We start from the raw sequence: 12,593 nt of genomic DNA on the forward strand, positions 1-12,593 counted from the left end.
GCTCAGAGGGAGCCCTTTGAGTTACTTGCCAACACGGAAATTTAAACACAAGAAAGATGATCTTTAGTATTTAATTATTTACTTTTACTTTCACTAGGCCTTTACAAAGAAACTTGAACATTACTAATCTCTGGGCTTTTTTCTCCCCTTTTCTTTATTCTGAAATGGAATAATGGAAACTGTTCTTTAGAGTTGGATTGCTGGGTGGAGAATGGCTCTCTTTATAACTGTTCGACACATCCCTGTAGCCCTAATGGTCTTCCTCTGGCTGGGCTAGAAACTGGATGCCTGATTTATTTACTTTTTATTTTTTTTACTTACGGGGATATAGTTGGCATTGATGTAGTCTGCGCCTTCCTCTTCATTCATGGAGACTAATCTCACTCGGCTAAAGTCATCTGTAGAGAATAGGAAGAAAGGAAATATTAAAAATCAGAATGGGAGGAAGAATTGTCTTGACTCTTTCTCCCCACATCAAGTCAAAATAGTCAGTGTAGGTAGAGTAGGTAGATAAAGTTTATTTTAGCTTGATATTTTAGCCATACCTCAATCTTAGTTTCTTATTTAAACAAATATGTAAATATGTCTCAATCACTATCTTCTCCCCACTAGCTCCCCTGTCCTTGGAAGAACTGTCTCCAGGTTTCGGAGAGAATTGTGAAGAATATTTACAGGAACAAAAATATCTGGTAGATTGTGTGGAAGGCTAAAGAAAGTAGCCTAAATCCATGATTTCCATTTCCTCTAGGGACATTCAGAGAATTCACTACCTTTGGGAAGCCTTTTCTCTAAGAGAAGATGGAGTTGCATGGGCTTTTCGTAAATGGACTTCAGGTGAGAAAAGTAAATTATGAAATGTGCACAGATGTAACGTGTTATAATGATAATACTACCTAAGTTTATCAAGAAACTTTATTAAGGAGAAAGTTCTTTTTCTAGAACTTTTTCAGCCTTCCTCTTTCCACTTTTCCATTCTTTCCCAGCTCCCCCTAGAGTGTAGCAGAGAGAAAAGTTAAATCTATATTGGAATATATTTTAATTGTCCTCTAAGTACTTCATGCTACTTTTTCTTTGAATGTTGCTTTTATTACAAAATGCTAAGTAACAATAGAAGCTGCCAAAAGTAAGGAAGAGGAGGCATTTTAACACATTGCACTCCCTTTCCATTTGCCTCCTTCCACTGTCAATGAATTGACTGAAAACAGTTTAGGAGAGCACATATTATCTTATCCCTAATTTGGCTAAGAATTTTTGATCTCCAAAGAGCCAAATGGTCAGTCTTTTCTGTTCAGAGACAATTCATTTAAAAGCATAATAATTAAAACTTCCTACATATGATAAGATCTAATAACATCAAAACACGAATATGATCAATGTAATGGAAGAGATAGCCTTGAGGATCCAGACCACAACTGGGTCTGACCAGAGATTAGTCAAACTGATTAATCTGCAGTAACAACCTTTCAGCGTTTGAAAGACATGAACAGGATCGGCATTGTTGACAGTCTTACATGGTAGGATGTTTGTGTAACGATTTTTACATCGGTTCAGTGGAAGGTCTGCAGCAAAGTGTGAAATATCCAGTCCAATCAATTTCAACTCCTGTAAATGACAGAGAATAGATTTGAGATTTCTGTACATGGTGTGGATTAGATTATTGTTCGCATTGGTTCATTGTTCACTGTTGGATTATTCTTCACTCTCTGCCTGTAAAGGAATTATCACACTGCCTTTGACATACGAAGTCATAGTAGCTCCCTTTTGGGACAGAGTATACTTCTTCACTTTACTGTTGTCAACTTGCTTTGCCCAATGAACTTGAGTAGATCAGAAGCTTTAAATGTGCTTGCCTAGTTTGGATTGCCCTCTTGTTTTTCTGCCATCTGCTGTGAAAAGCACGTGCCCAGGGAAGCTGCTAGTCCCAGAATGAAGAGACACACGGAGCAGGCCTGACTCTGACCCATAGCCTGAAGTAGAACTGCTTTGCTGTCCCACAGACCCATGAGTAAGAAAAATCAATGTTGTTGCAGGTCGCTGAGATTTTGAAATTTATGCTATATAATGCTTGTACAGCATTATCACAGTAATAGCCAACTAATATAATACATAAATACCTTGGATACCTTGGTGATCATGCGGAGAGGTAAGAATTATGTGTATCACACTCCAGGTGTGGGAAATTTGAAAACAGAAGTATGTTCCAGATTATTGGAGATATAGGGTAACTGAAATTTATGCAATTTGCATAAATATTTCTTATTCTATGAGGAAGTGTAGGTATTTCTCCTGCAGGCGATGAGCCTCAGAGAAGGTAGTAAAAGAAAGAGTGAGGAGCAATGAATAGGGAGCATTCTCCACGTTACAAGATGTAACATTGACAGTAACTAAATATCTGGTAATGAAACCTCAAAATAAATGAATCAGTAGTGGGTGGGTAAAAATAAGAAGAATATTCAAATATCTGCCTGTATGGTTCAGTACTCTTATAAATCCTACTATCTGAAGGTGCATTGATAGGGCAATTTTTATATAAATGGACAACCATCACACTGCAACAAGGTAATGTCATTGGAAAAGGGGGTTTTTAAGCTGCTATGTCACGAGTCTGATAGGACCAAGTGGTTGTAGTCAGGCCAGCTTGATTTCTCTGTGGTCTGTGTGAATGTACTCCCTGGAATTGTACAGTGCACAGCCAATGCAGCAGATCTAGTTATAGTCCTGTAAAAATCTGAGGAAAATATTAGTAAACAGCATTTATAACCATCCTCAAATGGGATTACCTATATAGTATGCATCTTTCTATGAGACCATTAACTAAGGCAGTAGAGAGACCACCTGTAAATTTTGTTTACTCGTATAGGAAGTTAATATTGAGAACAAGTTTTCCTCTTCATAATTCCTCCCAATTATTACTTCAAAGAATCATAAGCTGGAGGAATACTTCTCTGGTGGAGGAATTTTGGAGAGTCTTTGAAAACCTTTTGAAGGGGGTTGGAGACATTTGGCGATGTTTTAAGAGACTGAACAGGGATATCTCTTTCATGCCCTTTCTGTCTTGACTCAAGAGCTCTTTGCAAAGCATATGCTTTAGAGGCCTTCTGCTCTTGCCCATAGAAGTTCCTCTGTAGCTTAATGTGCTTACTGGCATTGAGATGCAAACCTGCAGTCAACACTGATGAACCAACCTAAATTGCCCAGATTTCTATCTTCCTTTGGTTTTGCATCGCTTTTGTTTTTTCAAGATCACAAAATCTCAAGCTCTTTGGCCTAAGCTGAAGCCAATCGTAAAGACTTTTAAACTATGCTGACTTTTATCTTCGATTCACAAAATTAAAAGCTTTTCCATCTCAGGCAAAATCCCTGCTTGTCAAATGCCTTTAAACAGCTTGTCACTGTTACTTTATAACTGATTTTTCCATTTTAAAGGGTTTTCAAAGACTGACTATATTGTTCTTGTAAGAAACAAAACATTTTTAGTAAATTTCAACCAAATCGGTGTTATTTTTAGGTTAGTTCCTCTTGGCAGCAATAAGCTTATTTAAGTGATACTTCTATTGCTTAGACTATTTTAGAAATCTATTTCGTTTAGAGAAGGGCTTTATGGATAGTTTGTCAAAACGGCTGGCTTATTTGGGTGTACCATTTATAAACTGTAGGGTCTTGGAAAAGAAGTTCAACTCTCACTAACATCAGTTTAATTATCTGTAAGATAAGGCTAATAATAGCTCCAGACCTCACTGGCATATAGTGACTATCAAACGGAATGATTAAACTCAATGAATATTAATGCAGCGCTATTGATTATGATTGTGAAATGCTGCTGTTATGATTCTTTGTTTGTTTTGCTTTGCTTGGCTCCTTAATTCCTCCCTCCTTTGCCATTTGTGCTAACAGACCAACAACTCTCCCCAAAGTCCCCCGCTTTGAGGACAGACTGATGAGCCACAGGAAAAGGGCTCAGATACAAAAGACACTGTGGAAACAGACTGAGGCTGAGAGCTGGAGCACATACGGAAGCTGACTAACTGATAGAACTTTAATTGTGTGTTGCCTCCCTGCTGTAAATGCCCTAAGTTAATAAGAGAGATTTAATTGGCTGAACACCGTAAATGTAAATTGCCAAAGCTGAATCGCAGCAAAGCAGGAACAGCATGTATACACAAAATGCTTTGCAATCTTTTGTAATTTAGCCTGTCACTAAGTGGAAAATCAAATACTAGCTTCCAGTTCAGTAGCTTTGCAGTGATTTTCTTTCCAACCATATGGAAACTCCAGAGGCTTAAATCTTCATCAAGGCAAAGTCTGAGGTGATGGCCTGAAACAATATAAATCATTTTTGAATTTTCTTTTGCCAGTTTTGTTTCTATTATAATTTATCATCGTGTTTTTGTTTTTTTTTCCTCTAGGCCACATAGTCATCCATAGTGGGTTGTAGTGGGTTGAATGGTAGTCCCCCAAAAGATACGTCCACATCCTAACCCCCAGAAGCTCTGAACGTGGCCTTATTATGAAAAAGAGTCTTTGCAGATGTAATTAAGTTTAGAATCACAAGATGAGATCATTCTGGGTGGGCCCTAAATCTAATGCCAAGTGTCCTTCTAAAAGAGAGGCGAGGAGAGGCCACATAAAGATGGCGGCGTAGATGAGAGTCATGTAGCTATAAGGCAAGGAGTGCCTGGAGCCTCCAGAAGCTGGAAGATCAAAGGAGGATTCTCCCCTAGAGCCTCCAGTGGGAGGCTGGCCCTGCTGACACTTTGATTTTGGACTTCTGGCCTCTAGAATTGTGAGAGAATAAGTTTCTGTTATTTTAAGTCACCAAGATTGTGGTAATTTGCTATGGCAGCCCTGAGAAACTAATCCAGTCACCAAAGCCCAGTGGCAGTCTATGTCATGTTGGCTGGGTTTGAAGCAAACAAGTCTTGAAAAGCAAAGCACAACCACATGCACTGATTAGCCTGCTCAGACTGTCATAACAGAAGATCATAGACTGGGCGGCTTAAACAACAGAAATGTATTTCTCACAGTTCCGGAGGCTGGGAATTCCAAGATCAAGGTGCTGGCAAGGTGGATTTCATTCTAAGCCTTCTCTTGGCTTGTAGGTGACCACTGTCTTACTGTGTGCTCACATGACCTTCCTCATCTAACCCTAATTATCTCCCAAAGACCCCACCTGCAAATACCATCACACTGGAGTTAGGGCGTCAACATAAGAATTTTGGGAGGACACATTCAGTCCCTAACATGCATCAGCAACTTCTGAGAGGAGCACAAGTCATATTCTGGCTTTAGAGTCTGTAACTATGTCAGCAGGTGATAAGAACTTGTGTTTGCTTTGGGATAGGTTGACTATCAGAGTCAGATGAATTAGACTACTAGACCACAGAGCAAGTGAGGAGAAACAATGTGACCAGTGGTGTTGACAGAAGAGGTTCTATCTGTGGCAAGGAAAAGGTCTAACGGAAGTGGGTAACATCCGGTGGGTAACATTCAGGTAAATACAAGAGGAGAAGAAGGGATTTAGAGCAAGGTATTTAGTGAGGTTCCGTATTAGTTTCCTAGGGCTGTCACAGCAAAGTGCCACACACTGCGTGGCTTAAAACAATAGAAATTACTTGTCTTATAATTCTGGAGACTATAAATCTGAAATCAAGGTGTCAGCAGGGACACATGCCCTCTGTAACCTCTCGGGGAATCCTTCCTTGCCTATTCCTAGCTTCTCATGGTTTGTTGACAATCTTTGGTATTCCTTCACTTGCAGCTGGATAACTCCCATCTCTGCCCAAGTCACCAAGTCACCCAAGTTACACTTGTCATCACATAGCATTCTTCCTGCCTGTCTCTGTGTCTTTTCATAAGGACACTGGTTGTATTGGATTAAGAGCCCACCATACTCCAGTATGACCTCATTTTAACTAATTACATCTGCAATGACTGTATTTCCAATTAAGGTCACATTCTGAGGTACTGAATGGTTAGGGCTTCAACATATCTTTTGAGTGGCACAATTCAACCCATAACAGGTACTCTAAAAGAAGAATGGGGTGCAGTCGTGAAAGAAATCTTGGGCAAAGTGATGGAAGACTGGGTAACAAGGAAGTCAACCACAGGAAACTCTAGGAACAGCTAGTAGAGCCCTGGGCTCTAGGGTGGGATTTAGGGGCAACACTCCCATCACTGGACAAATTACTAATACAGACACTTGGAAACAGAGACCAAACCTAGGAAATTAGGAATGAGAGGAGAGAGAACTCAGGTCTGGGAACCAAGTAAGACCCCTGGTGTAAGAACTGTTGGAGAGGGTTCAAGGTGACTTATTTCAATGATGAATGCAGGTAGGTCGGCAGTGAACTGGACTGAAACACAAGTAAAAACAGCTGCAAATGAGAGCTATTACCAGAAATCAAAGGTCATCTTTTGTGAGCTATGTGGCAGGTAATGAAGTGTGTTTTGATCTTTGCAGCCACATTTCTGAACAAAGAAAGATGGTGAGGGCTTTCCCTAGCATCCCGATCAAACACAAAGCACAAAAATTAATGGCAGAATGAGCAATATGAGGTATGTCTCATGGGCTCTCAGATTTCAAGCTCTAAAGTCTGGCTTTTCAAAACCTTTTCCATATGAGACATAAGAAATGTGGAATTGAATCCAATCCCTGGGTCCCAAACCTCCTTAAGAAAAGATGTATATTTTCCTTCGAAGAATAATCAATCTTTCTAGCAGATCCAAAATCAGATGCAGAGTGAAAAAGGAATTTATTCAGTGAATGCAAATTAGCCACTTGTATAGTTTCATGTATGACTTATAGCCGTATTGGTAATATATGTAAATCCAGACATTAATTTCAATTTGCATAATGCTTATAAATGATGTAATTTCTCAATATGAGTGTGATATTTCAATGTCAGCATCAAAATGAACACAAGTATTAAGCATTAATATAAACAGAACAAATAACTGTTCAGCTATTGGATTTAGCTAGACCAGCTGATTCAGCCATCTTAAAACCCTCTTGGGTACCCATTAGAGCAGCAAACATTTTTTCCTTAAGCCTCAATTAATTATCAATTTCAGGAAAATTTGAGGGCTGCCATGTGAAAGGTCTGACATGCACTCTGAAATCAGGTATGGGAGCATAATGAGTCTTTGAAAATAGATGAGGATACCCTGACAGTGAACCTGAGGATGTGGGGATGGGGTGGAGTTGAGGGCTGGCAATGCCTGGAAGGCTGACAAATGAAAAAGGAAATGAGTCAGACCAGTGGGTCACTGTGTGAGCAAATGTTAGTCCAAAACATACAATCTGAGCCTGTGATTTAAAGCAGACTTCTGGAGAGTAATTTGCATTTTCTCATCAGAGCAGAAATACAAGATTAGGACTTTGCGCCAGATAAGTTACATATGTGACCAATAATGTTCAAAGAACAAAAATATATGAAAAACAAGCTTCATAATAAATAAAAATACTAAACACTTCCTCAAATCATGGTGTGATGGTTGATTTTATGTGTCAACTTGGCTAGGCTACAGTGCCAGTTTGCCTGGTCAAATATCAGTACAGATGTTGAGTGAAGGTATTTTTTAGATGGGATCAGTATTTAAATCAGTAGACGTTGAGTAAAGCAGATTATCCTCCATAATGCGGATGGGCCTCATCCAGTCAGTAGAAGGCCTTAAGAGAAAAGATTGTGGTCCCCCAAGGAGGAAGCACTTCTGCTTCCAGACTGCCTTCAGACTTCAGCAGCAACATCAACTCTTCCCCAGGTCCCCAGCCTTTCCTGCAGATTTCAGACTTGCCAGCTCCCATAATCATATGAGCCAATTCCTTAAAATAAATCTCTCCATCTCTCCGTGTATACACACACACACACACACACACACACACACACACACACACACACACACACACACATATATATCTCCTATTGGTTCTGTTTCTCTGGAGAACCCTGACTAATACACATGAGTGACGTGAGTTATAAAGCTTGGCTGTATCCTCTGTATCCTCTGGCTGTATAGCTCAGTGCTTCTCAACGGAATACTACTGGCCTGGGACAATTCTTTGTTGTGCAGGACTGTCCCACTCATTGCAGAACATTAACATCCCTGTCCCTCTCCCCATTAAATACCACTAGTAGCTTCCTCCTAAGTCATTATGACAACCAAAAACACTCCCACACCTTCCCAAACTCCCCCTAGGAGAAGCTAGGACCTAATCACTTATTGTTTGATTCTTCCAGTGTCTTCTCTTTGTTTGGGAATAATGCTCTCCTTCTTTGGTTTGGCCATATGGTTCCACTAAGAGCTGTCCTGGTCTTATGTGATTCTGCCCTCCTTGGCTGAAGTTGATTTGAGTGGACATCATGACCTAGGCCAGCCAATCAGAACCCTCCCCTGTTATTTTTCAAACTATGAACAAGAAAGAGAGTCAATAGTTCCCCTTTGGAAACTGGAAACTATAGGATGTGACGCTCAGGTTGTTGGTGGTCATGTTTTCCACTATGAGAAAGAGGTTGGTTTGCAGTGAAAGAAAGTGAGGCCAAGACAGAGAGAGAAGCAGAGATGAGAGATAAAAAGAGGGGGTCTCTGCAGGGGTGTGGCCCCTGGTTCCTGTGACTGAGTGGCTTCCCTGCCCTCCTCCTGGTTTAGCTTCTTAACCTTTCTTTTGATTATATGAGATAACTTATTATCCTTTGAACAAATTCTGTTTTCTTTTGGTTGAAACTAGTTTGACTTGTGAGTCACTCACAACTACAATAATCTTTTCTTTTTACCAGAAAATGATTCATTCAACTTTTTGTTATAATTATGCAATTCAGAAGCTCAGTAATAGTTATACTGGAGATTGATGGCATAAACTGGGAAGTACTCCTAATCCTCCCAGCAAAGGCAGTGATCCTAGCTATGCCACCCAGGTCATGTAACCTTGTAGGAACTAAGATGCTGTGGCTTCAATGAGGTTGAAAGTGTACCTACATCATAATTTTCATCACCATTATCAGAATTATCTAGATATTTATTTTTTTCTGAGTTTTGGCTTATGTTTTCTTATAAAAAGACACCTACTTTTCTGAAATGCCATCCTCATCATAGATCTCCAACTTAAATGCTTTGAAACATAGCATTTGGTGTAGCATCTATAATTTCTTATGCACCTGCATGCAATGGACAACTGAGCCAGGCTCTATGTGGAATTTCTCATGACACAGGTGGTAGTTAGAGAGTTTTGTATCTGATAATATATAAAGTTCTTCTCATCCTTAAATTCCCTGCTAGAATATCCGCACCAGGACTCCTGCTGCTTCTTGCAGACCAAAGCTGTCCTTGGCTGATGAGGGCAAAGAAGAAATGAATATGAATAATGAGGAGAAAGCAGCTACATTCTACAACTTGGCATTTCACAGGAAAGAGCACCTGGGAGACTTTTAAAAAAACCTACAGTATTTAGAAAAGTCACTTTATCTGTCCCTTTTCCCTGGTTTCCCTGAATCGTGGGCCACCTGAGCCTTGCTGTAGAAACCTGAAGGCTGTGAGGCCATCCAGACTGTATTATGAGCTGTGAAATTCATGGGAAGAAAACCTGAGAACCTTATATTCCTCACGCCGCTGACATCCTAGGCTTACTCATTTCCATCTATTCTGACACATGGTCTTGGACTCAAGGAAATATGTGGACCTCAGAGAAAGAAACAACTTTTTTCTTCTTCTACACAAGCCATGTGTAACTCTCTCCAATTTCACCAAAAAAAGAAAACAAAATCTCACAAGGAAATCTTAGAATGCCAGGACTCCTATAGCTATAAGAGCTCGCCCCAGGCTCTTCTGTGCCCAGAAGACAAGGGGGTCCATTTCATTCACCATCCACCACTTATTTTGGCCTAAGTGGCATGAGAAACACTAAAAATCCCCTAGAAGTGAAATTCTGTTTCACATCTCAACCCTCAGCTTGCTTTCCCCTGCACTCTTGATTGCCTTGGTTTTCAATGATGGCTTCTCCTGTCACCATGCTTGTTCACCCCAGTACATCATCTGATCTCTCCTTCCCTTCATTTGTGCACTCAAGCCCTGACCTACTAGCTAAGGGTTGACATCGCACCGATCCAGTGGATTAGACACCTTTGAGCCCAATTACCATCCTGCCCATTATGAACCACATCACAAGCATGGTTCTGCGAGCAGGGAAATGATGCCAATACAAACGTGCCAATTCCTATGACCTGTTTACCAGAGAAGGCAGGAAATACTTCATCCACTCACCTCAAATTGAAGAGAAAATTTATAGTCAGAGTCTTTGGCCATGTCCTTGATGTAGGCATCAAAGTCATCCAGTTGAACCGGGCTTTGTCAAACACAAAGAAATGTATGTTTTAAAAATTCTGTTGATAGGTGTTATCTACTGTTTAACACCATATTTCTCAAACATGAACAATTTTCTTGGAGAAAATAGAAATTTTACTTCTCAAAGATTAGCATTCATCTTTTTATTTGGTTAAAGTTACTAGTCCTTACCATATTGTAATTAAAAAGAGAGCCATATATATTAAACTTCCTTGAGATAGGATAAATCTCTAGATTTTCAATTGGCTCTTGTTCTAGCAGTGAAATATTATATACATGCATACTCATATATGTACATGTATATGTGTTGTTTCTAGAAAACTATGGTTTATGGGAAAGAACAAAGTCTGAAGGCCTGTTTGAGTTATGATTTTACTTTATTGACTGTGTGATCTTGGAGAATTTACCTAAGTCTTCTGAGAGTCAACATTCTCATCTATAAAATACTATAGTCATACCTACCTCACAAGGTTGACTACTGAAGAATCTTGTAACTTTAAACAAGCTTTACCAGTATAAGGAATTATGCTGCTAGCTACACTGTCTCCCCAGAGCAGAGGCAGGGTCGTGGGATGAAGCATCTACCCAGAGAGGTCCCAGTGCCTCACTCTGAGAGCCATATTTAGAGGCTTGCTTATCCATAAAAGTTTTGAAATGGTTCAGAGGTACAATCAAGTAACACATCCCACCTTATGTTTCTGCTTCTGTAGCAGAAGTTCTCACCTCTTTCCTTTACCTTGTGTGTGATAAAAATTAGGTTTATTTCCTATAGTTAACTGTGGCTGCTTATGTCTTCTCCAGCCTACCTATTTCAACCTGCTCCCTAAGCTTCTGCAGGATACCACACTCTGTCATCTAATCCAGGCCTTTCCACGTTGGCAGGGTCCACATAGCTGGCCTTTCCCTTAGTTTTGTTGCAAGTTACTCAGTTTATATCATCTACTTGTGGTCTTGTGTCCTATTAGCAAATATATAGTATTTAATAGATATTTGTTTAAAGTTGTTGATTAGCTAATCTGATAGATAAATTTAGGTTAAGATTTTAGTAGATCTTAAAAGGCATTATACCTCCAAGATAATACATTTAAACTTGAGTAGTTTTACTTAATGATAATAACATTAATGACTTGTAGCCGTAAAACATACTATAGATCATAAATATTCACATATGTTATCTTGCTGGGTTGATGTTTGAGGTAGACAAGGTCACATTAGCTCCATGCTCCAGATGAGAGAGTCAAGGCTCAGAGAGTCAAGCGAGTAGTCCAAGATCACACGGCTGCTAAGCATAGAACCCTGACTAGAACCCAGGGAGAATGATTCCTGGTTAAAAGCTTTCCCACTTCCGACTTGCTCTCCTTCCAAAACAACGGCTACATGTGGGCTCCTGTCCTGGAAGGGACTCCATTAGAGCTGCACTCTCTGGCTGCCGGCCTTGAGCAGTGCGTTGACCTTCAGGTTGGATTGAATGATTCTAGTTTTCATCTCAGCACCAGGAAAACGGGAGCAACAAGAGGGAAAGCAAATTGGAGGAAATATTTATGGGTTAGAAAAAGCAAAAGTAGGAAGAAGAGGGAAAATAAAGACAGAGGAAGGACCGGGAAATAGAAGAATGAACCTCAGGGAGAGGCGGAGAATGGTAAGGAGGAGAAAAAGAAAGCCAGGAGGGAGCAGGGATCAGCAGGACAAAGATTTGGAAGGAGAAGGGGCAGGAAAGGAGTGGCGGAATGAAGGTAAGTGGAGACAGGAAAGGCAAGCTAGGTGGACATAGTGGTGGCATGGCATTTGGAGCGAAAGAGTAAAGGAAAGAGAAGGTAAATGGAAAGGTGAGGGGGAAAGCCCCTCAAGAAAGGGCCTTTAAAGAAACAGGGACGATTAGAAGGAAAATGAGAAGAGGGAAGGAGGAAGCTGGTTTGCCATGGGATTTTGGCTTGTGGGCGGTTCCGCCACTCCCACACTCTACCCAAACTTTCGTCCCCATCCTGCTTCTCCTTCTCCTCTCTGCCTGGGTCTTGGGAGGAACAAGCCCTGATAGAGTCCCCTTTTGGTCCTGAGACTCTGTCCTCTAACTCCTCAAGTCTATGCCTCTCTTCCTCAGTTAAGAAGCCAATTAATAATTTTGGGCAAGAAAGTCTTTCTGTTTCTGTGAAATCGTTCCTTCCAGGTGGCAATACTTCTCTGTTTAGGCTGGACTTGTCTCTCCTACATCACTTGCTATATGCCAGTGGAGTGCATTCTGATTTGAAATAGATTTAGGA

The 12,593-nt window shown here is 40.3% G+C and overlaps 1 protein-coding gene across 1 annotated transcript in view; it reads right to left on the reverse strand.

Moving 5' to 3' along the window:
• The window catches only part of PTPRO (protein tyrosine phosphatase receptor type O), a 223,646-nt gene that overhangs the window by 16,077 nt on the left and 194,976 nt on the right, over positions 1-12,593 (reverse strand). Inside the window, exons 19-21 of the mRNA XM_087442707.1 lie at positions 10,255-10,336; positions 1,512-1,602; positions 322-398 (exon numbers count right to left, since the gene is read on the reverse strand). Of these exons, the coding sequence (XP_087298833.1) occupies positions 322-398; positions 1,512-1,602; positions 10,255-10,336 (250 nt within the window). The remainder of the gene's footprint in view (positions 1-321; positions 399-1,511; positions 1,603-10,254; positions 10,337-12,593) is intronic.

This window comes from Ceratotherium simum, chromosome 17, assembly GCF_057802395.1.
Source record: "Ceratotherium simum simum isolate JZ-2026a chromosome 17, ASM5780239v1, whole genome shotgun sequence".
Taxonomy (NCBI): Eukaryota; Metazoa; Chordata; class Mammalia; order Perissodactyla; family Rhinocerotidae; genus Ceratotherium; species Ceratotherium simum.